The sequence below is a fragment of the Seriola aureovittata genome, chromosome 9 (assembly GCF_021018895.1).
Source record: "Seriola aureovittata isolate HTS-2021-v1 ecotype China chromosome 9, ASM2101889v1, whole genome shotgun sequence".
Lineage (NCBI taxonomy): Eukaryota > Metazoa > Chordata > Actinopteri > Carangiformes > Carangidae > Seriola > Seriola aureovittata.
Window position 1 is genome coordinate 9,995,014 of NC_079372.1, and position 26,748 is coordinate 10,021,761.

The window sequence follows — 26,748 nt, forward strand, 5'->3', positions numbered from 1 at the left end:
CCTAGGTAACTATTATGGGACCCCCAAGCCGCCAAGGCAGCCCATCATTGGGACAGTGATTCTCAGTGATGCAGGCTCCCGGCAGTCCACCCCAAAGCGCACCAAGTCCTACAATGACATGCAAAACGCCCGAGTAGTGCCTGCTGACGACGACGATGACGACCAGGCCACGGAAATGAACAACAGTTTTACAGGTGAGGGCGTTGTAGCACCTCTCCAGCCTCTCTCTCTCGGCTTGCTGAAGTTTCTGCATCTACAGATTTTCTTTGTCTCTGCATGTGTAGTACTCTCCATCTGTGCTGTGTTTGTTCTCGAGTGGATGTTTGTTTAGGAGTGTCTGTGCATACATGTGTGCACCTAAGATTAGGAATACAGAGGGAGTGAGACAAAGTGTGTATGTTTATGATCCTCTCCTCTGTTGTACGGTGTCTGGCGGTTACATCATGTCTTTGTGATGCTGATTCCTCTTACTGGGAGCCTCCAAACACTGCCATCTGCCTGTGAGGAGGGGCGTAGTGGGGGAAGAAGTAGATTACAGGCTACACACACACACACACACACACACAAACACACACACACACAATTCATCATTTTCTCCTCTCCCACTTGTATCTTATTTTCTCACTTTTCTTTGCGTTAACTTATCATATTCCCTCTTGCATGTGTACGTGTTTGCTTAAGTGTTAATATTTCTGCCCCAGGTGATAAGTGTGTTCCCATGCCAGATTTCCTCAACACATCTTAACATTGTCATCTGCATGTAAATGATTTACATAATATAAATAAAAGAAGAAAACAGGCAACAATATGAGATTTTTATGCCAAATCTTGTGTTTCCCATCTTTTCCTCTCTCCTTTGAGCTCTTTCCTGTTTTGTGAGTGTGATAGATGGTGTTTTTTTCTGCTGTGAATCTATGCCCTCTCTGTGTCCCCCTGCCAGGCAGCCAAAGTGTTGAATTAGCATTTGATCAACCCTGAAAGGCCCACGGAAGTGGTGAAGGACACTTGGCCAGAGCTGGGGTAGCGAGTGGGGATGGGGGTTGGGATTGCTAGCTTTAGAAGAAAGAGGCTTATGGGTGGAGAGGTAAAAAGAAGGTGGGGGTCAAAAAGAGTTTGGGAAAGACTGTTGCTGGAAGAATTAGCATATTCCTGGGGCCCTTTCAGTACACTAGAAATGGGCGGGAGTCAAATTTAGGATGGGGGAAGGGGAACTGCGGAGACTTTGGTGTGGTTCAAGTTGCATGTCTGCTCATTGTAATCTTTTCGTGCATGTACAAGACATAAACTGTGTTTTTGCTCTTTTTTGTTGTTGTTGTTTTTGTTGTTGTTCCGTGTTGTACCTGTTGTGTTACCCAGGATCCTTAGTGCGTAGTCTCTTCCCCTCTCCTTTGTTGTGCACAGGTAACCCTAACGACCAGGACGAGAGCCGTGGCGGCATCCTCCGGCCGTACCCCGCACGTGACAATGCTCCATCCTGTGGTCTGAACAATGCTGTCACCTCCACCGCAGACAGTGGGCAGCAGACCCTCGCAGAACCGCAGGTCTCTCCAGAAGACCCGCTGGGACCGCTGCCTGAAAACTGGGAGATGGCCTACACCGAGAATGGAGAACTTTACTTCATAGAGTATGTATCGACAACCTGCATCCTGCAACTTAATTGCTTAATCTGCTGCACACCCACTCTGAGCACTGCCTGTATAAGCATTTGTCACCATAGCTCGTACCATAGTTGGTGTTTTCTGTATTTTACCTGCACTATTATCCCTTTTGTTCGTCCAGTGGCTTGTCTTCCCCCATGATTTGGTTTTTAGGCCTCCCCAGCAAACCTGCCCAACCCCCTGGGTGCCACTGCTTTCCTGTTAATCCCTGCATGTCCCGATCTCTAAAGGAGATCACATCCTGATCACCTGACTACCTCCACCTCTCTGTCCCCTCTGCAGCACGGCAAAGGCACACCACCAGGACATGGCTATGCATTTTCAGAGCTTGTATGTTCATTTCTGCTATCACTGATTTACAGTATGTTCTTGTTTTAACAATGGAGGGAAAAGTCAGGTCGTTTATTTGTTGATTTCCTGCCTGTGTCGCTCTGTTATTCTCATTTCTCTTTGCAGCAGGCGCCCTCTGTCCTCTGTAAACTTGCTGACGCGGTTTACTTTCTAATTCTTATTGATGCATTCATGTGCCTCTGTGCTATGCTTTTATATGTTGGTTTGACGGCCTGTGTTGAATTATTCTGTTGCTTTATTTGTTTCCTCTCAGCCACAACACAAAGACCACATCCTGGCTGGATCCTCGGTGTAGAGACAAAGCCTCCAGGCCTCTGGAAGAGTGTGATGATGATGGTAAGCTGCTACACATTGTTTACACAATAAAAGTGTACATTCACACTTCTGTGTAGTGGTTCAGGGCTCAGTATGTGGTGCTTGAGGTCTCGGACATGAGGCTCTTCCTGTGTATTGAGTGGTGACATTACTAAACTTCTCAGTAGTGCCTTTATTGGAGTTTCGATTGCTAGACATATTGAATTGGTATGTGTCCTACAGTTGCCTTACTGTTGTTGGTTGTTGATTTTGTGTTCTTTCCCAACGGCTGTCATAAAAAATTACTTATAATTCACAAATAATTAGGGAGTGTTTGAGAATTTCCAAATGACAGTTGTCAACTTCAGGTTTCAGAGCACAGGCTGCAAAATTGCACCATCAAGTGGTGAAATTGAAAGTGGCACACTGCACTTCTCTTAATTGCTCAAGTGTTTGTTTTTTAGATGTTGTTTCATCCTGTTATTATCAGTTCTGAGACTAAGGGGTTTCTGTCTCCCTATTTGCCTTTCTCTGGACTGTCACTTCATTCTTTATTTGCTCTTGATTCCTCCATCCCCAACCCACCTCTCCTTTGCTATCCATCTCTTTTCTCTTCTTCATTTTGTTTTCTTTGTTTCATCTTGCTTTCAACTTGGAGAAGAAGGGATACATACGGAGGAGCTGGAGAGCGATTTGGGTAAGATTTTTTAAAATTTTCTGTCTAAAACTAGCGTTATTCGGAGGTTATTAGATTAAATGCCACAGTTATGACCAATTTATTCTTTAAAATAGATAATCTCTTAAATTAAAAGTTATGGACTTAATTGACGTGACAAATACGGTGATATTGTTTCTTTACTGTTTGATTCTGTCAGGGGGCTACAGTAGAAGGATTTTTGATTTAGGTCGGAGTAAGGAGAGCTGCAAGTTATTTTTGACCACAGATGGCACTGTTGAGCAGTGTTATACTGTTTGTGTTGTATGATGTTCCAGCTCGCACTCCGGGTGCTACAAACAGTTACATGATAGATGTTTGTGCCAGCTGCAGAAAGCAGTGGTACGTAATGGCATTTGGTGGTGTGCATGTGCTTTTATAGCAATATGACTGAAGGAGGAGACTGCAAGCTGATGTAATCAATGCAAGTTTTATTAAGACAAAAGAAAATCAGGATAAAAGAATCACTTTGTTTCTTATGCCTCAAGGACACACACAATGTTTCTCTTTACTGAAAACTCCACAGGGTAACTATAAAGCATAATAGATCGTAATGGATTTTCTCCACACCCATGCAGAAAGATGGCTTGTGTTTAGAGATGGTAAATAAAACCATGTGATGTAAACCTGACCATCATAAGTTATGTCTGTGTAATGTCAAAAGTGACAACATTTTTGGCAGTTGGTTTTATTACATTTCTTGTTCCACTCTCCAAATGTCTCCCTCTAGAATTTCAGCTTATAATGGAGCCTCACCACATTAATTGCTCACATGTATCACTGTGAGATATTCTGTGTGTGGTTTAGTTATATGTTGTTGATCGTAGCTCTGCCTTAAATTCTAACATCCATACCCAAAGGTTGAGCCTTTGCGGATTTTTGTATAATTTCATTTCCTTTCTATATAACAAAAAACACTATTCCGCTACCCATTGATCATAGCGTGACTAGCAGGAGTTATTTGTCTTGAGATGCACAAAAACACATCTGGAATATGTTATGCTGAGGTTGTGCTAAGAACCTAGATAGATGTACTTGGAGTTGCTTCACAGACTGGCAAATGGTTGAGCTGCCGATTGTCGTCCCATGTGCAGGTAGAACAAACAACCCTGTAATGGAATGAGAGCTCAGTCTCGAACCAGGCCTTGAATGTCTGGCTGAAAGCCTTTTATTAGTGCTGGCTGCTCAGATGCAGACGGTCCGTGATTATTGATTGTGAAATCCAGTCTCCTATAAAAGTGTTTACTGGACTTGAGAGAAGCCCACAGTAACACAAGGAGGTAATGTCTTTGTCTGGAGTCAAATACAGTGAGGGGGAGAACTGAGATGCCAACAGCGTAATGGGAATGTGTCAGTTTAATTGGCCTCATCTGTCCACCTGTTCCCATGAAGTGTGGTTAGATGTGTGTACAATGTGTATGGCTGTGTGAGCCTCATACTGCAGTAATAATTACAATATGCAGACGAAGACGGATGTTAGCTCTTCAGTTTTTACACTTCCGCACCAGACTTGTGTTGCCCTGTACTCTGTTGTTGACTTGTTCGAAGCTGTGTTGTATCTTTGTTCTCACAGTTACTGAGAGATGTTTTAGTCTTAATGAGCAGAGTAAATGTGATGAAGGCAGCGGGAGAGTGATCCAGGTCATAATTTAGCTTATGTAAACACTTACAGCTACATATGTCTGGCATGTTGACTAGATTCATAAATGTGCACAACTGGCCCAGCTAGAACCCTCTGTACCCGATGAAGAGCCAATTTGGGCTCAAATCGTTTTACTTTTACTAATGCAATAAAACAGACATTTTAAAGGGGCCGTTTAAAAGTGTTGCAACTCCTTAGCAGGCACAAAAGCGCTGTAAGGATTTAGGAAATATAATGGAGGAAAAATAGTCTTAAATTATCCTGTTGTACAATAGTAAATGCCTCGGGTTATTTAGTCTTAGTTTTTTTTAACATTTGATCACATTTTGGCATTGATAGGAGAATTCAAACAAAAAAAATTGTGGCAGTGCCATAAAGACAGAAAGTCCTGATGCCATGCTCACAAATATAACACAAGACAGTACAGAACATCCAATGTCTTACTCAAAACAGTGAAAAAAAACCAGTAGAAGTAAGAACCGTGGAGCCTCTTGTTATAATGAGAGATGTTACTTATGAGACAAATGTGATCCAATACAATATTGCATTCTATATGTACTGTAAGTGTAGTATGATGGCTATGTTTGCTGTACTGACTGTTTTGGAGAGTCAAAACCACTCGGCTCTGCTAACGACTGTGTGGAAAGTGTGGTTGTTTTTTCTGTGTTTAAAGCTGCCTTCTGTATTTCAGAGCTGCCTCCAGGATGGGAGAGAATAGACGACCCAGTGTACGGGGTGTATTATGTAGAGTAAGTTAATCACCTTGATTCACAGAAATACAAAGAAAAACAGAATTTCTCTAAATTAAAGACTTTTTTTTATGTTTTTTTTTTTCTGCTAATCAATCTTTACCCCTATTACCTTGATTTCTCTCTGTCTGTTTTAGTCATATAAACAGGAAGACACAGTATGAGAACCCAGTGGTGGAGGCGCGGCGTCGGAAAATCTTGGAGCAGCAGCAGCAGCCGCAGCCTCCAGAAGGTGAGCGGTATATTCGAGGTTCGTTTCCTGCCCTGGCACGGCACCATTTCTTTCTTTCTTCATGTCTGTGAGTGTCATGTCCTTCTAGTTCGTCCAGTGCTCTCCCGGGTTTGGGCCAGGCTGCTTTTCTCTGACCTCAACCTTGTCGAGGCAAGATACAAAAACCTGTTATTCACTAAATTAAGATTTTGATTCTCATACAGATTTAACAAAAATAAAGCTGGCCCAAGCCCTGGTGTCGTCTTTGGTGTTTAGATTTTAATTTATGTGATTTTAAAATCATAATGCTATTTATCATTTTGTATTTGATCATTTAAGTTGCTTTACCATGAAAAGATGAGGCAGAGATTTATCAGAGGTATCCAGAGATTTTCAAACTGTGAGGCTGAGAGAGTTGCAGGGGAGGCACAGAGTGAGACATATAAGGAAAACTCAGCTCATGGAGGCAATTAAGTTACTTTAAGACCCTTGGCACTGGACTGATGCAATTTGCGTCACAAATCGTGCTCCTTCTTGGAGTCATGACTCACTCAAATCTGAACAAGCAGACATGATAAATGTCCATAAATCCATTTTAAATCATTGAAAAATTAACTGGCTCTTTATACCTCCAGAACATGCATGCATCATATGTGTATCATCACTTTGTAATGTTTTGTAAATGGATACGTTGCAAACAACATTGCCAAAATATGTAGAACTTTAGGGTTCAATAGACTCCATGGCAAAATCATACTTCATGTTTACAACCCCCAGAGGCCGTATATGATGTGAACTGTAGCTCTAAGAGCATGATTAAATCCCAAATTGAAGTAAGACAAGCAATAATTATAGGAATGACAAAATCCATTAATATGATTTTTTTTCACATTGTATTATCAATATTATGAAGGCTGTACAATACTTACAACAGTATCTCACATTCAACAAATAACACTAGTAGAGGCTGATGTAAATGAAGAGCTGATTACGACTGAGGCAACAGTGTGTGCTTTAAGCTCTGTGTTTGTATCTGTGTTGCTGTTAAGTGTCTACATGTGTGCATGTGTGTGGCATGTAAATACACCTTTGTCTTGTGTGTGTGTGGGTTAACGTGTGTGTGATTGCGTCTGTACAGAGTGGATAGAGGAGCATTCCTCAGCAGCGGCTCCTCTGGCAAACTACGCTCCAAACCACCTGGAGACCTACAGGGACCCGCAGGTGCCGCCAGCTCTACCTCCCGGCCCTGCGGGAGTCAAACGTAAATCTTTATGCTTATACACACTGTATTTACTTCATTACTACCGCTTGGTTTTTTATATCAGGTGCTACTGACACCCTGTCACCCTAAGGTACATCATGTAGTTCAGATCAATGTTTATGTTTACTACATTTATACTAGAAAAAGCCTTCTGTAGTTTTGTTGATTTGTTGACAGCCTTTTGACGTTACGTGTGAATGTACCAGTAATTTTGGAAATGACTATATGTGGGAGTGACAGGCGAATGCATGCAGACCGGATGTGTTGTTAGACACGTGTCAAATTGTTCACAAGGTGTCCATGTTTCAAAAAAACACTTCTAATAACGAGAGTAATCAATCAGCTGTGCCGGTGCTGTGACCTTTAACATTAAGGAATGAGTTATTAAATCCTAACCCTCCTCCTGATCCTGATCAGGGAGACAGTGATCTTTAAATGTAGAATATGTGAATGAAAACACAAAGTTTTAATAGTTTTTTCCTCCGGTGCTCTGCAGGAGGGAAGCCTTTCTTCACAAGAAACCCAGCAGAGCTGAAAGGAACCTTCATCAACACAAAGTTGAAGAAGAGTCGCCGCGGCTTCGGCTTCACTGTGGTTGGAGGTGACGAGCCAGATGAGTTTCTGCAGATCAAAAGTTTGGTGCTGGACGGGCCTGCAGCTGTGGATGGCAAGATGGAGACAGGTGCAGTACATGACCATCATCCACAGAGGGCACTGTTTTCATTCAACAACACACAAACTGTAGTGTTCTCACATTACATCCATCCATTTTCTCTGATATTCCACCATCGCACAACTGTGGGCTGATGCCAAATAACACCAACAGTGTAACATTAATTTTACTTGACAGGTAACCATGAAACAATTTTAAATACCAGTTAACTGTGTAAAAAACGGCTTTACTAACAGTATAATTTTCCTTGGTGCAGGTGATGTGATAGTCAGTGTGAATGACACCATTGTACTGGGCTACACCCACGCTCAGGTGGTGAAGATCTTCCAATCCATCCCCATCGGCTCCATGGTGGACCTGGCCTTATGCCGCGGCTACCCGCTGCCCTTTGACCCCGATGACCCCAACACCAGTCTGGTGACCTCAGTGGCGATCTTGGACAAGGAGCCTATCATCGTCAATGGGCAGGAGACATTTGACTCGCCTTCCAACCAGGCTGGACCCGTTAACGGCATGAGGGAGCCCCGGCCGCACAGCCCCTCAGCCGAGGTGGCGTCTAACGGTTCGCACGGCTACACCAGCGATGTGGTCACCCTGGCCTCATCCATAGCCACTCAGCCTGAGCTGATCACCATCCACATGGAGAAGGGAGACAAAGGATTCGGCTTCACCATCGCCGACAGCCTCACGGGAGGAGGGCAGAGGGTCAAGCAGATAGTGGACTATCCGCGCTGCCGTGGCCTAAAGGAAGGGGACATTCTGATGGAGGTCAACAAGCGAAACGTCCAAAATATGAGCCACAACCAGGTGGTGGACCTGCTGAGCAAATGTCCCAGAGGCAGCGAGGTCACCATGCTTGTGCAAAGAGGTATGTATTACATCTTGATGTCAGATATGTGTCAGCAGGGGACAGATAAATGGATGCAGGAACTGAAGTTCTGACATGGAAAGATGTGTGATTAAGCGCACAAAAGAATGTACTGTTATCTGCTGAACCGACAACAGCTTGAATAGTTGGCACGGAAGGAGTGACATAATGAGAGAGCAGGAGAGAAAAGTGAGGAAGAGAGTGGGCGGCAGGTTGAAAAATTCTCAGACTGGATGGGATGAAGGTAAAGAGACGATGGGCTGAGTTAGCACAGCAGAGGATGAGCAGATGAGTGTGGGAAGGAGTGGGAGGCTGGGTAAAGAGGCGAGATGAATGAGAGGGGAGGGGAGGAGGAGCACATTAGGTCAGGGACTCGGATATGTTATGAATACAGATGCTGCTGAGTTGGACCCCTGAGACCTTGTCAGTCTTCACGTTTGCTATTCTCTTATGTTGCCTATATGATAATTTGGGTATTGTGAAGGGTGTGACTATTCATTATCTCCTCGGGATGTGTTTTATTTTCAAATTGCTGTACCTGGACTGAAAGAGTGAGAGGAGATTAGAGCCTGTGTTCACGGAAACAGGAAATGACTGGATGTTTCATTGATTTTGATTAGAATATTGAGCACTCAGTTGGCTTATACTCTGCTCTTTTTATGTGTGCTATTAATGTGGTATTAATGCAGATTTTTAACGGTTGGTGCTGCTTCGCTTGGATTCTCAGTCTTCTCACTGCTACACAGAGCCATTTATGTTCCTACACTTTTGGCCTGGAATGACCCAGATATAAATGTTTCTCTCATTTAAATGTCAAAACAAAACAAATTGTTTGCCCCAGAGTAGAGTATCCAGGCAGACACTGAATGACATTCGAGGTCCCTCATTTGTGTCCAGTCCTTATTGTTGTCAAATTGCTGTCCATATCGGCTGACCCAGAACTCTTTTAGTGGCAGGTTGGAATATGCGCCCCTACATCAATTATGCCCTCTAATGAGTTGACCTTGTGCACTGCTGCTGGAATAACATTGCTGTATTGTGTTAAATGTCAGCATCATTATGGGCCTGTGTGTGTGTGTGTGTGTGTGAGAGAGAGTGTGTGATAGGGATGCAGGGTAGTATTCCTGTTTCCAGAGCCTAGAGCGAGAGGGAGCGAGAACAAGAGCAAGGGAGAGATGAAATAAAGGAGAGGATAAGTGGGAAGGAGGCTACAGGGTGTGACAGTGGAGTGACGGCAGCATGGATCATCTTTGTTAGCTTTGTTATTATGGGGTGGCCAGGTGGTGAGGGACAGAAACTACCCCCCCCCCCCACACACACACACACACACACACACACACACAGAGGCAGCCAGGGGGTCTGTATTTAGATGAATTAAGGAAATATTTCAATATGAGTGTGTTATGTAGCCTGAATGTCAGTCCTAATATCATACAGTACTTTTTGTCTACTTTTTATTTGAAAAATTTAAAAGTCTTTCGACAAAACCCTTCTTTCATTCATCAAAAGAATTCAGTATTCTCAAATATGAAATGTTTAATCAGCAATATTTAGTATTTGTGCAAGAATTTTGCCAAAAAAAAATTATGCTTTAAATCAGAAAATGTCAAAAAAATAGGAACCTGAACAAGTATTTGATGGCTTTTACAATCAAGAGAAAGTTTATAGTCGACAATGTAAAACATTGATCGTATGTCACACCGAGAGACACATTGACTAACAGCTGATTCAGAGCTTTGGCTGTAGCAAAATTCTGACAGTGTCAGAAATTTAGGTCCAGATTCTCACACTGTGACTGCTGTCATGACACACAAACCAACAAAAATCTGAATATGATTGACAAAATGATATGGAGTGAACTGACTGGTGACCTTTCAAAAACACATTTTTTAAAATAAAGTTTAGGGAAAAATGTGTGCACACCAAAGCAGGTTTGTGTGACTCTGGCAAAGAAGAAAACCTGAGCTACATTTTCAAAGCACAAGAGCTACACAGATGGATGACAAGAACTGATAACGTGCCTCTGCTCTCATATCTTCTATTTAAATTGTAGAACTACAAATTCACCACACATTCTTTGCACATCCTGACAAGACTCAAACTAATATTGTACAGCCTGACACAGATTGTGACCATGATTTTATTATTCCAACCTCACACACTGTGACAACAGCAATTGTTATCATACACAATCGCCGTTGTTGCACAGTTGAAAGATGCCTAAATGAATCAACAGTAAATCTGAAGACCTCAAAGCTCCTTTATGGCATTGTAAGCTTGAATACCTTTGAGGAGTGAAAACATAATTTGGGCTCTGGGAAATTGTGATGGGCATTTTGCAACATTTTACTGCCTAAACAATTTCATTGATGAATCCAAAATGTACAGGAACGATGAATCAATTATAAACATAATCACTAGTTGCAGCTGTATTCGATAATAACAGCTCTTAAGACTGAGATTTGTGCTTGCCTTTCTGTCTAAGAATAATGCAGTGACCTTTAAAGTGATCGCTAGCAGCTAGTGCATAGTCATTCACAACAACAATTATGGGAGCAAAGAGGAGCGAGGTAAGGCAGATAAGACGAGAGAGCAGAGGATGAGAAATAGGAAGACTGGGGATCATGTTTTGAGAAAGTAGAGGTGGAGGATTAGAGGAAAGAGTGTGAGATTTGCTGAACAGCACTGGAAGTTCAGCTCAGGGAGCGTATATGAGGGGATTGGTTTAGAGAAGTATTGGCGGATGAGAGGAGGAGGAGGAGGAACAAGGTGGACTTTAGCTGGAGGAGAAGAAGCCTTAATCTGTTCATCTGTGACTCATCAATCTGCGCTGTCTGACTCTGAATCAGCACAGACTGTGATTATAAGAGGGCACAAAGCACAAGGTCAAACAAACAGCATCACAGTGATTTCTCACAATGATTGTTATATTCCAATTTTGTATAGCGTTTTCAGCAAGGCTGGCCCAAGGCATAGGCGAACTAAGCGGCTGCTTAGGGCCCCCGTGGCCATCAGGGGGCCCCCAAGAGCACTTGTAATGCCCCAGGACATCTTTTTTTCCTCTTTTTTACAGCACCCATAGGTGCCCCAACTGTCTGCCAGACCGTCATATATGATGACATTGTTTGGGCTCTCAAGCAGTTCTGCTCAAGCAGTGTAAAAAAAACATATAAATATATATATATTCTACTGTACTTGGCTTGGAATTTGTTCGATAGTTTTAATATTTATTTATTTATTATTCGGGCCTGGGGCCTTTCTGTGTGGAGTTTGCATGTTTTCTCTGTGCCACTGTGGGTTCGCTCCGGTTACTCCAACTTCCTCTCGCAACCCAAGGACATGCACATTAGGTTAATTGCTGACACTCATGCCTTACTATAGTGTGACTTTTTTATGCCTAACTATACTTTGACTCTTTTAATGCCTACTATAGTATGACTTGCCTTACTATACCATGGCTTTTTAATGCCAACTATAATATGACTATTTGCAGGCATGTTTATACTACATTTTTTTTTTTGGCTTGCTGTACTATGACTTTTTTTATACTTTATTATACTGTAGCATTTTTTGACGTTTTTATGCCTTACAATACTATGAACTTTTTTGCCTTGCTATACTTTTTGATGCCTTATTATACTATGACATTTTTGTACTATGATTATTTTTACTATACCATGACATTTTTAAAAATATTTTTATGCCATACTATACTATACTATATGGTTTTTATGTAATTTTATGCCTTACTAATGTATGACGGTTTTTGAAGTTTATTAGCCTTATTATACTGTGACATTTTTATACCTTATTATATTATGTTTTTTTACCTTACAGTACTGTGACTTATTTTTGCCTGACTATACTATGGCATTTTTGATGTTTTCATGCCTTACCATACTATGACGTTTTTATCGCCTTTTATGCCTTAATATACCATGATGTTTTTTGACGTTTTATTTATACTATGACGTTTTCTGACATTTTTAAGCCTCACTAAACTATGTCCTTTTATTCCTTACCCTACTAAGACGTTTTTATGACTTTCAATGCCTTAATGTACTATGCTGTTTTTAGACATTTTAGATACCTTACTATACTATGACGTTTTTTGGCAATTTTAAGCCTTACTATACTGTGTCCTTTTATTCCTTACCATACTATGACGTTTTTATGACTTTTATGCCTTAATTTATTATGATGTTTTTTTGACGTTTTATACCATACTATACTATTAGGTTTTTTGGCAATTTTATGCCATACTATACTATGTGAGTTGATGCCTTACCATACTATGACGTTTTTATGACCTTTTAATCCCTAATATAATTTTTTTTTGACATTTTATGCCATACTATACTATGACGTTTTTTGACATTTTTATGCCTTACTACACTATGTGAGTTGATGCCTTACCATACTATGACGTTTTGATGACCTTTTATGCCCTAATATAATAATATTTTTTTGACGTTTTATGCCATACTATACTATGACATTTTTTGCAAATGTTATGCCTTACTATACTGTGTCGTTTTATTCCTTACAATACTGTGATGTGTTTATGAACTTTTATGCCTTAGTACACTATCATGTTTTTTTTACATTTTTATGCCATTACGTTTTTTGGCTTTTTTATGGCTTACTTTATTATGTCGTTTTATTCCTTACCATACTATGACGTTTTTATGACTTTTTATTCCTTAATTTACTATGATGTTTTTTTGACGTTTTATGCCATACTATACTATGACGTCTTTTGACGTTTTATGCCATACTATACTAAGACATTTTTTGGCAATTTTATGCCTTACTATACTATGTGAGTTGATGCCTTACCATACTATGACGTTTTGATGACCTTTTATACCCTAATATAATTTTTTTTTTTGACGTTTTATGCCATACTATACTATGAGGTTTTTTGACGTTTTATGCCATACTGTACTATGACGTTTTTTTGCAATTTTATGCCTTACTATACTATGTGAGTTGATGCCTTACCATACTATGACTTTTTGATGACCTTTTATGCCCTAATATAATTTTTTTTTTTGACGTTTTATGCCATACTATACTATGACGTCTTATGGCTTTTTTATCCCTTACTATAATATGCTGTTTTTAGACATTTTAGATACCTTACTATACTATGACTTTTTGATGACATTTTTCATGCCATACTATGACGTTTTTTGACATTTTTATGCCTTACTATACTATGTGAGTTGATGCCTTACCATACTATGACGTTTTGATGGCCTTTTATGCCCTAATATAATTTTTTTTTTTTGACGTTTTATGCCATACTACACTATGACATTTTTTGATGTTTTATGCCATACTATACTATGACGTTTTTTGACATTTTTATGCCATACTATACTATGACGTTTTTATGACTTTTATGCCTTAATTTATTATGATGTTTTTTTGACGTTTTATGCCATACTTTACTATTAAGTTTTTTGGAAATTTTATGCCATACTATACTATGTGAGTTGATGCCTTACCATACTATGACGTTTTTATGACCATTTAACCCCTAATATAATTTTTTTTTTTTTTGACGTTTTATGCCATACTATACTATGATGTTTTATGGCTTTTTTATCCCTTTTTATACTGATGAGCCCAGCTCATTTAGGAGCATAACCAAGAATGGAGGTCCACACAGTAACCATTAAATAAAACAAAACAAATTTATTCAGGATAACTCAATTTAACCTAACCAAACTTGAAAACGTGTAGTCAGTAATGTAGTGTAGGTATTGGGTGCTATGAAAATCAAAGGTCACTTAAACTACATGTACAAAAACTGAGTCCTTAACCTAACACAATATAAAACACAATATACAACAACATAAAATCACGTTGAGAGCCTTCCAGAGTGGCCATCTTGAATATCCCAGTTTATCCCCATTCAGGTGAAGTCAGTCAGGTAATCAGGAAGTACCTGAAAAAAAACACAGGAAACAGACCAAAACAAAATAGGATCATACTGCTCAGGGCTGTCACAATACTGTGACATTTTGATAACATTTTTTGCTTTACTATTGTATAACTTTTTGTGGCTTTTTTTTGCCTCACTACACAATGTCGTTTTATTCCCTACCATACTATGACGTTTTTATGAACTTTTATGCCTGAATAAACTATGACGTTTTTTGACATTTTTATGCCTTAATATACTATGTGAGTTGATGCCTTACCATACTATGACGTTTTGATGACCTTTCATGCCCTAATATAATATAATTTTTTTCACGTTTTATGCCATACTATACTATGACATTTTTGACATTTTTAAGACTTACTTTACTGTGTCCTTTTATTCCTTACCCTACTATGACGTTTTTATGACCTTTTAATCCCTAATATAATTTTTTTTTTTTTGAGGTTTTATGCGATACTATACTATGACGTTTTTTGGCAATTTTATGGCTTACTTTATTATGTCGATTTATTCCTTACCATACTATGACGTTTTGATGACCTTTTAATCCCTAATATGATATCTTTTTTTTTTTTTCACGTTTTATGCGATACTATACTATGACGTTTTTTGGCAATTTTATGGCTTACTTTATTATGTCGATTTATTCCTTACCTTACTTTGACATTTTTATGACTGTTTATGCCTTAATTTACTATGATGTTTTTTTTGACGTTTTATGCCATTCTATACTATGACGTTTTTTGACATTTTATGCCATACTATACTATGAAATTTTTTGGCAATTTTATGCCTTACTATACTATGTGAGTTGATGCCTTACCATACTATGACGTTTTGATGACCTTTTATGCCCTAATATAATTTTTTTTTTTTTCAAGTTTTATGCCATACTATACTATGACATTTTTTGACCTTTTTATGCCATTACGTTTTTTGGCTTTTTTATGGGTTACTTTATTATGTCCTTTTATTCTTTACCATACTATGACGTTTTTTGGCTTTTTTATGGGTTACTTTATTATGTCCTTTTATTCTTTACCATACTATGACGTTTTTTGACATTTTATGCCATACTATACTATGAAATTTTTTGGCAATTTTATGCCTTACTATACTATGTGAGTTGATGCCTTACCATACTATGACGTTTTGATGACCTTTTATGCCCTAATATAATTTTTTTTTTTTCAAGTTTTATGCCATACTATACTATGACATTTTTTGACCTTTTTATGCCATTACGTTTTTTGGCTTTTTTATGGGTTACTTTATTATGTCCTTTTATTCTTTACCATACTATGACGTTTTTATGACTTTTTATGCCTTAATTTACTATGATGTTTTTTTGACGTTTTATGCCATACTATACTATGACATTTTTGACATTTTTAAGACTTACTTTACTGTGTCCTTTTATTCCTTACCCTACTATGACGTTTTGATGACCTTTTATGCCCTAATATATTTTTTTTTTTTTTGACGTTTTATGCCATACCATACTATGACGTTTTGATGACCTTTTATGCCCTAATATAATTTTTTTTTTTTGACGTTTTATGCCATACTATACTATGACATTTTTGACATTTTTAAGACTTACTTTACTGTGTCCTTTTATTCCTTACCCTACTATGACGTTTTTATGACCTTTTAATCCCTAATATAATTTTTTTTTTTCTCACGTTTTATGCCATACTATACTATGAGGTTTTTTGACATTTTTATGCCATTACGTTTTTTGGCTTTTTTATGGCTTACTTTATTATGTCCTTTTATTCCTTACCATACTATGACGTTTTGATGACCTTTTATGCCCTAATATGATTTTTTTTTTTTTCACGTTTTATGCCATACTATACTATGACATTTTTTGGCAATTTTATGCCTTACTATACTATGTGAGTTGATGCCTTACCATACTATGACGTTTTGATGACCTTTTATGCCCTAATATAATTTTTTTTTTTTTGACGTTTTATGCCATACTATACTTTGACGTTTTTTGGCAATTTTATGGCTTACTTTATTATGTCCTTTTATTCTTTACCATACTATGACGTTTTTATGACTTTTTATGCCTTAATTTACTATGATGTTTTTTTGACGTTTTATGCCATACTATACTATGACATTTTTGACATTTTTAAGACTTACTTTACTGTGTCCTTTTATTCCTTACCCTATTATGACGTTTTTATGACCTTTTAATCCCTAATATAATTTTTTTTTTTTTGAGGTTTTTTGCCATACTATACTATGAGGTTTTTTGACGTTTTATGCCATACTATACTATGACATTTTTAAGACTTACTTTACTGTGTCCTTTTATTCCTTACCCTACTATGACGTTTTGATGACCTTTTATGCCCTAATATAATTTTTTTTTTTCTCACGTTTTATGCCATACTATACTATGACATTTTTTGACCTTTTTATGCCATTACGTTTTTTGGCTTTTTTATGACTTACTTTATTATGTCCTTTTATTCCTTACCATACTATGACGTTTTTTGACGTTTTATGCCATACTATACTATGACATTTCTTGGCAATTCTACGCCTTGCTATACTATGTGAGTTGATGCCTTACCATACTATGACGTTTTGATGACCTTTTATGCCCTAATATAATTTTTTTTTTTTGACGTTTTATGCCATACTATACCATGACATTTTTGACGTTTTATGCCATACTATACCATGACATTTTTGACATTTTTAAGACTTACTTTACTGTGTCCTTTTATTCCTTACCCTAATATGACGTTTTTATGACCTTTTAATCCATAATATAATTTTTTTTTTTTTTTGAGGTTTTATGCCATACTATACTATGACGTTTTTTGACATTTTTATGCCATTACGTTTTTTGGCTTTTTTATGGCTTACTTTATTATGTCCTTTTATTCCTTACCATACTATGACGTTTTTATGATTTTTTATGCCTTAATTTACTATGATGTTTTTTTGACGTTTTATGCCATACTATACTATGACGTTTTTTGATGTTTTATGCCATACTATACTATGACATTTTTTGGCAATTTTATGCCTTACTATACTATGTGAGTTGATGCCTTACCATACTATGACGTTTTGATGACCTTTTATGCCCTAATATAATTTTTTTTTTTTCAAGTTTTATGCCATACTATACTATGACATTTTTTGACCTTTTTATGCCATTACGTTTTTTGGCTTTTTTATGGGTTACTTTATTATGTCCTTTTATTCTTTACCATACTATGACGTTTTTATGACTTTTTATGCCTTAATTTACTATGATGTTTTTTTGACGTTTTATGCCATACTATACTATGACATTTTTGACATTTTTAAGACTTACTTTACTGTGTCCTTTTATTCCTTACCCTACTATGACGTTTTGATGACCTTTTATGCCCTAATATAATTTTTTTTTTCTCACGTTTTATGCCATACCATACTATGACGTTTTGATGAACTTTTATGCCCTAATATAATTTTTTTTTTTTGATGTTTTATGCCATACTATACTGACATTTTTGACATTTTTAAGACTTACTTTACTGTGTCCTTTTATTCCTTACCCTACTATGACGTTTTTATGACCTTTTAATCCCTAATATAATTTTTTTTTTTTTCTCACGTTTTATGCCATACTATACTATGAGGTTTTTTGACATTTTTATGCCATTACGTTTTTTGGCTTTTTTATGGCTTACTTTATTATGTCCTTTTATTCCTTACCATACTATGACGTTTTTATGATTTTTTATGCCTTAATTTACTATGATGTTTTTTTGACGTTTTATGCCATACTATACTAGACGTTTTTTGACGTTTTATGCCATACTATACTATGACATTTTTTGGCAATTCTACGCCTTGCTATACTATGTGAGTTGATGCCTTACCATACTATGACGTTTTGATGACCTTTTATGCCCTAATATAATTTTTTTTTTTTTTGACGTTTTATGCCATACTATACCATGACATTTTTGACTTTTTTAAGACTTACTTTACTGTGTCCTTTTATTCCTTAACCTAATGTGACGTTTTTATGACCTTTTAATCCCTAATATAATTTTTTTTTTTTTTCACGTTTTATGCCATACTATACTATGACATTTTTTGACCTTTTTATGCCATTACGTTTTTTGGCTTTTTTATGGCTTACTTTATTATGTCCTTTTATTCTTTACCATACTATGACGTTTTTATGACTTTTTATGCCTTAATTTACTATGATGTTTTTTTGACGTTTTATGCCATACTATACTATGACATTTTTGACATTTTTAAGACTTACTTTACCGTGTCCTTTTATTCCTTACCCTACAATGACGTTTTTATGACCTTTTAATCCCTAATATAATTTTTTTTTTTTTGACGTTCTATGCCATACTATACTATGACGTTTTTTGACATTTTTATGCCATTACGTTTTTTGGCTTTTTTATGGCTTACTTTATTATGTCCTTTTATTCCTTACCATACTATGACGTTTTTATGATTTTTTATGCCTTAATTTACCATGATGTTTTTTTGACGTTTTATGCCATACTATACTATGACGTTTTTTGACGTTTTATGCCATACTGTACTATGACGTTTTTTTGCAATTTTATGCCATACTATACTATGTGAGTTGATGCCTTACCATACTATGACGTTTTGATGACCTTTTATGCCCTAATATAATTTTTTTTTTTTTGCCGTTTTATGCCATACTATACTATGACGTTTTTTGGCAATTTTATGGCTTACTTTATTATGTCGATTTATTCCTTACCATACTATGACGTTTTTCTGACTGTTTATGCCTTAATTTACTATGATGTCTTTTTGACGTTTTATGCCATACTATACTATGACATTTTTTGGCAATTTTACGCCTTGCTATACTATGTGAGTTGATGCCTTACCATACTATGACGTTTTGATGACCTTTTATGCCCTAATATAATTTTTTTTTTTTTTTGACGTTTAATACCATACTATACTATGACATTTTTGACATTTTTAAGACTTACTTTATTATGTCCTTTTATTCCTTACCCTACTATGACGTTTTTTGACGTTTTATGCCATTACGTTTTTTGGTTTTTTTATGGCTTACTTTATTATGTCCTTTTATTCCTTACCATACTATGACGTTTTTTGACGTTTTTATGACCTTTTATGCCCTAATATATTTTTTTTTTTTTTGATGTTTTATGCCATACTATACTATGACATTTTTTGGCAATTTTATGCCTTACTATACTATGTGAGTTGATGCCTTACCATACTATGACGTTTTGATGACCTTTTATGCCTAATATAATTTTTTTTTTTTTGACGTTTTATGCCATACTATACTATGACGTTTTTTGACATTTTTATGCCATTACGTTTTTTGGCTTTTTTATGGCTTACTTTATTATGTCCTTTTATTCTTTACCATACTATGACGTTTTTATGATTTTTTATGCCTAATATAATTTTTTTTTTTTTTGAGGTTTTATGCCATACTATACTATGACGTTTTTTGACGTTTTATGCCATACTATACTATGACATTTTTTGGCAATTCTACCCCTTGCTATACTATGTGAGTTGATGCCTTACCATACTATGACGTTTTGATGACCTTTTATGCCCTAATATAATTTTTTTTTTTTTGACGTTTTATGCCATACTATACTATGACATTTTTGACTTTTTTAAGACTTACTTTACTGTGTCCTTTTATTCTTTACCCTACTATGACGTTTTGATGACCTTTTATGCCTAATATAATTTTTTTTTTTTGCCGTTTTATGCCATACTATACTATGACGTTTTTTGGCAATTTTATGGCTTACTTTATTATGTCGATTTATTCCTTACCATACTATGACGTTTTTATGACTTTTTATGCCTTAATTTACTATGATGTTTTTTTGACGTTTTATGCCATACTATACTATGACATTTTTTGGCAATTTTACGCCTTGCTATACTATGTGAGTTGATGCCTTACCATACTATGACGTTTTGATGACCTTTTATGCCCTAATATAATTTTTTTTTTTTTTTTTGACGTTTAATACCATACTATACTATGACATTTTTGACATTTTTAAGACTTACTCTACTGTGTCCTTTTATTCCTTACCCTACTATGACGTTTTTTGACCTTTTATGCCATTACGTTTTTTGGTTTTTTTATGGCTTACTTTATTATGTCCTTTTATTCCTTACCATACTATGACGTTTTTATGACCTTTTATGCCCTAATATAATTTTTTTTTTTTTTTGATGTTTTATGCCATACTATACTATGACATTTTTTGGCAATTTTATGCCTTACTATACTATGTGAGTTGATGCCTTACCATACTATGACGTTTTGATGACCTTTTATGCCCTAATATAATTTTTTTTTTCTCACGTTTTATGCCATACTATACTATGACATTTTTGACATTTTTATGCCATTACGTTTTTTGGCTTTTTTATGGCTTACTTTATTATGTCCTTTTATTCTTTACCATACTATGACGTTTTTATGACCTTTTAATCCCTAATATAATTTTTTTTTTTTTTTTGAGGTTTTATGCCATACTATACTAAGACGTTTTTTGACGTTTTATGCCATACTATACTATGACATTTTTTGGCAATTCTACCCCTTGCTATACTATGTGAGTTGATGCCTTACCATACTATGACGTTTTGATGACCTTTTATGCCCTAATATAATTTTTTTTTTTTTGACGTTTTATGCCATACTATACTATGACATTTTTGACTTTTTTAAGACTTACTTTACTGTGTCCTTTTATTCCTTACCCTACTATGACGTTTTGATGACCTTTTATGCCCTAATATAATTTTTTTTTTCTCACGTTTTATGCCATACTATACTATGACATTTTTGACCTTTTATGCCATTACGTTTTTTGGCTTTTTTATGGCTTACTTTATTATGTCCTTTTATTCCTTACCATACTATGACGTTTTTATGATTTTTTATGCCTTAATTTACTATGATGTTTTTTTGACGTTTTATGCCATACTATACTATGACATTTTTTGGCATTTTATGCCTTACTATACTATGTGAGTTGATGCCTTACCATACTATGACGTTTTTGATGACCTTTTATGCCCTAATATAATTTTTTTTTTTTTCAAGTTTTATGCCATACTATAGTATGACATTTTTTGACCTTTTTATGCCATTACGTTTTTTGGCTTTTTTATGGGTTACTTTATTATGTCCTTTTATTCTTTACCATACTATGACGTTTTTATGACTTTTTATGCCTTAATTTACTATGATGTTTTTTTGACGTTTTATGCCATACTATACTAAGACGTTTTTTGACGTTTTATGCCATACTATACTATGACATTTTTTGGCAATTCTACCCCTTGCTATACTATGTGAGTTGATGCCTTACCATACTATGACGTTTTGATGACCTTTTATGCCCTAATATAATTTTTTTTTTTTTTTTGACGTTTTATGCCATACTATACTATGACATTTTTGACATTTTTAAGACTTACTTTACTGTGTCCTTTTATTGCTTACCCTACTATGACGTTTTGATGACCTTTTATGCCCTAATATAATTTTTTTTTTTCTCACGTTTTATGCCATACTATACTATGACATTTTTTGACCTTTTTATGCCATTACGTTTTTTGGCTTTTTTATGGCTTACTTTATTATGTCCTTTTATTCCTTACCATACTATGACGTTTTTATGATTTTTTATGCCTTAATTTACTATGATGTTTTTTTGACGTTTTATGCCATACTATACTATGACATTTTTTGGCAATTTTATGCCTTACTATACTATGACGTTTTTTGATGTTTTATGCCATACTATACTATGACGTTTTGATTACCTTTTATGCCCTAATATAATTTTTTTTTTTTCACGTTTTATGCCATACTATACTATGACATTTTTTGACCTTTTTATGCCATTACGTTTTTTGGCTTTTTTATGGCTTACTTTATTATGTCCTTTTATTCCTTACCATACTATGACGTTTTTATGACTTTTTATGCCTTAATTTACTATGATGTTTTTTTGACGTTTTATGCCATACTATACTATGACATTTTTTGGCAATTTTATGCCTTACTATATTATGTGAGTTGATGCCTTACCATACTATGACGTTTTGATGACCTTTTATGCCCTAATATAATTTTTTTTTCTCACGTTTTATGCCATACTATAGTATGACATTTTTTGACCTTTTTATGCCATTACGTTTTTTGGCTTTTTTATGGGTTACTTTATTATGTCCTTTTATTCCTTACCATACTATGACGTTTTTATGATTTTTTATGCCTTAATTTACTATGATGTTTTTTTGACGTTTTATGCCATACTATACTATGACATTTTTTGGCAATTTTATGCCTTACTATACTATGTGAGTTGATGCCTTACCATACTATGACGTTTTGATGACCTTTTATGCCCTAATATAATTTTTTTTTTTTTCAAGTTTTATGCCATACTATACTATGACATTTTATGACTTTTTATGCCTTAATTTACTATGATGTTTTTTTGACGTTTTATACCATACTATACTATGACATTTTTGACATTTTTAAGACTTACTTTACTGTGTCCTTTTATTCCTTACCCTACTATGACGTTTTGATGACCTTTTATGCCCTAATATAATTTTTTTTTTCTCACGTTTTATGCCATACCATACTATGACGTTTTGATGACCTTTTATGCCCTAATATAATTTTTTTTTTTTGACGTTTTATGCCATACTATACTATGACATTTTTGACATTTTTAAGACTTACTTTACTGTGTCCTTTTATTCCTTACCCTACTATGACGTTTTTATGACCTTTTAATCCCTAATATAATTTTTTTTTTTTCTCACGTTTTATGCCATACTATACTATGAGGTTTTTTGACATTTTTATGCCATTACGTTTTTTGGCTTTTTTATGGCTTACTTTATTATGTCCTTTTATTCCTTACCATACTATGACGTTTTTATGATTTTTTATGCCTTAATTTACTATGATGTTTTTTTGACGTTTTATGCCATACTATACTAGACGTTTTTTGACGTTTTATGCCATACTATACTATGACATTTTTTGGCAATTCTACGCCTTGCTATACTATGTGAGTTGATGCCTTACCATACTATGACGTTTTATGCCATACTATACTATGACGTTTTGATGGCCTTTTATGCCCTAATATATTTTTTTTTTTTTTTTGACGTTTTATGCCATACTATACCATGACATTTTTGACTTTTTTAAGACTTACTTTACTGTGTCCTTTTATTCCTTACCCTACTATGACGTTTTGATGACCTTTTATGCCCTAATATAATTTTTTTCTTTTTTTGACGTTTTATGCCATACTATACCATGACATTTTTGACTTTTTTAAGACTTACTTTACTGTGTCCTTTTATTCCTTAACCTAATGTGACGTTTTTATGACCTTTTAATCCCTAATATAATTTTTTTTTTTTCACGTTTTTTTTCACGTTTTATGCCATACTATACTATGACGTTTTGATGACCTTTTATGCCCTAATATAATTTTTTTTTTTTTGCCGTTTTATGCCATACTATACTATGACGTTTTTTGGCAATTTTATGGCTTACTTTATTATGTCGATTTATTCCTTACCATACTATGACGTTTTTCTGACTGTTTATGCCTTAATTTACTATGATGTCTTTTTGACGTTTTATGCCATACTATACTATGACATTTTTTGGCAATTTTACGCCTTGCTATACTATGTGAGTTGATGCCTTACCATACTATGACGTTTTGATGACCTTTTATGCCATAATAAAATTTTTTTTTTTTTTGACGTTTTATGCCATACTATACTATGACATTTTTGACATTTTTAAGACTTACTTTACTGTGTCCTTTTATTCCTTACCCTACTATGACGTTTTTTGACCTTTTTATGCCATTACGTTTTTTGGCTTTTTTATGGCTTACTTTATTATGTCCTTTTATTCCTTACCATACTATGACGTTTTTATGATTTTTTATGCCTTAATTTACTATGACGTTTTTTGATGTTTTATGCCATACTATACTATGACATTTTTTGGCAATTTTATGCCTTACTATACTATGTGAGTTGATGCCTTACCATACTATGACGTTTTGATGACCTTTTATGCCCTAATATAATTTTTTTTTTCTCACGTTTTATGCCATACTATACTATGACATTTTTTGACATTTTTATGCCATTACGTTTTTTGGCTTTTTTATGGCTTACTTTATTATGTCCTTTTATTCTTTACCCTACTATGACGTTTTTATGACCTTTTAATCCCTAATATAATTTTTTTTTTTTTTTGAGGTTTTATGCCATACTATACTAAGACGTTTTTTGACGTTTTATGCCATACTATACTATGACATTTTTTGGCAATTCTACCCCTTGCTATACTATGTGAGTTGATGCCTTACCATACTATGACGTTTTGATGACCTTTTATGCCCTAATATAATTTTTTTTTTTTTTGACGTTTTATGCCATACTATACTATGACATTTTTGACTTTTTTAAGACTTACTTTACTGTGTCCTTTTATTCCTTACCCTACTATGACGTTTTGATGACCTTTTATGCCCTAATATAATTTTTTTTTTTCTCACGTTTTATGCCATACTATACTATGACATTTTTTGACCTTTTTATGCCATTACGTTTTTTGGCTTTTTTATGGCTTACTTTATTATGTCCTTTTATTCCTTACCATACTATGACGTTTTTATGATTTTTTATGCCTTAATTTACTATGATGTTTTTTTGACGTTTTATGCCATACTATACTATGACATTTTTTGGCAATTTTATGCCTTACTCTACTATGTGAGTTGATGCCTTACCATACTATGACGTTTTGATGACCTTTTATGCCCTAATATAATTTTTTTTTGACGTTTTATGTCATACTATACTATGACATTTTTTGACCTTTTTATGCCATTACGTTTTTTGGCTTTTTTATGGGTTACTTTATTATGTCCTTTTATTCTTTACCATACTATGACGTTTTTATGACTTTTTATGCCTTAATTTACTATGATGTTTTTTTGACGTTTTATGCCATACTATACTAAGACGTTTTTTGACGTTTTATGCCCTACTATACTATGACATTTTTTGGCAATTCTACCCCTTGCTATACTATGTGAGTTGATGCCTTACCATACTATGACGTTTTGATGACCTTTTATGCCCTAATATAATTTTTTTTTTTTTTTGACGTTTTATGCCATACTATACTATGACATTTTTGACATTTTTACGACTTACTTTACTGTGTCCTTTTATTGCTTACCCTACTATGACGTTTTGATGACCTTTTATGCCCTAATATAATTTTTTTTTTTCTCACGTTTTATGCCATACTATACTATGACATTTTTTGACCTTTTTATGCCATTACGTTTTTTGGCTTTTTTATGGCTTACTTTATTATGTCCTTTTATTCCTTACCATACTATGACGTTTTTATGACTTTTTATGCCTTAATTTACTATGATGTTTTTTTGACGTTTTATGCCATACTATACTATGACATTTTTTGGCAATTTTATGCCTTACTATACTATGTGAGTTGATGCCTTACCATACTATGACGTTTTGATGACCTTTTATGCCCTAATATAATTTTTTTTTTTCTCACGTTTTATGCCATACTATACTATGACATTTTTTGACCTTTTTATGCCATTACGTTTTTTGGCTTTTTTATGGCTTACTTTATTATGTCCTTTTATTCCTTACCATACTATGACGTTTTTATGACTTTTTATGCCTTAATTTACTATGATGTTTTTTTGACGTTTTATGCCATACTATACTATGACATTTTTTGGCAATTTTATGCCTTACTATACTATGTGAGTTGATGCCTTACCATACTATGACGTTTTGATGACCTTTTATGCCCTAATATAATTTTTTTTTTTCTCACGTTTTATGCCATACTATACTATGACATTTTTTGACCTTTTTATGCCATTACGTTTTTTGGCTTTTTTATGGCTTACTTTATTATGTCCTTTTATTCCTTACCATACTATGACGTTTTTATGACTTTTTATGCCTTAATTTACTATGATGTTTTTTTGACGTTTTATGCCATACCATACTATGACGATTTTTGGCAATTTTATGCCATACTATACTATGTGAGTTGATGCCTTACCATACTATGACGTTTTTATGACTTTTTAATCCCTGATATAATTTTTTTTTTTTTTTACGTTTTATGCCATACTATACTATGATGTTTTATGGCTTTTTTATCCCTTTTTATACTGATGAGCCCAGCTCATTTAGGAGCATAACC

General features: G+C 34.9%; 1 protein-coding gene across 12 annotated transcripts in view; it reads left to right on the top strand.

Moving 5' to 3' along the window:
• LOC130175466 (membrane-associated guanylate kinase, WW and PDZ domain-containing protein 1-like) overlaps positions 1-26,748 on the top strand; it is a 109,158-nt gene that overhangs the window by 56,961 nt on the left and 25,449 nt on the right. For 4 of the 12 annotated variants that reach the window (XM_056385982.1, XM_056385972.1, XM_056385983.1 and 1 more), the window contains 10 exons: positions 6-194; positions 1,357-1,624; positions 1,941-1,988; positions 2,263-2,345; positions 2,962-3,000; positions 5,352-5,409; positions 5,547-5,659; positions 6,759-6,881; positions 7,378-7,563; positions 7,811-8,422. In XM_056385982.1, the coding sequence (XP_056241957.1) occupies positions 6-194; positions 1,357-1,624; positions 1,941-1,988; positions 2,263-2,345; positions 2,962-3,000; positions 5,352-5,409; positions 5,547-5,659; positions 6,759-6,881; positions 7,378-7,563; positions 7,811-8,422 (1,719 nt within the window). The remainder of the gene's footprint in view (positions 1-5; positions 195-1,356; positions 1,625-1,940; positions 1,989-2,262; positions 2,346-2,961; positions 3,001-5,351; positions 5,410-5,546; positions 5,660-6,758; positions 6,882-7,377; positions 7,564-7,810; positions 8,423-26,748) is intronic. The other 8 variants (XM_056385974.1, XM_056385973.1, XM_056385975.1 and 5 more) reach the window with 8 other exon arrangements.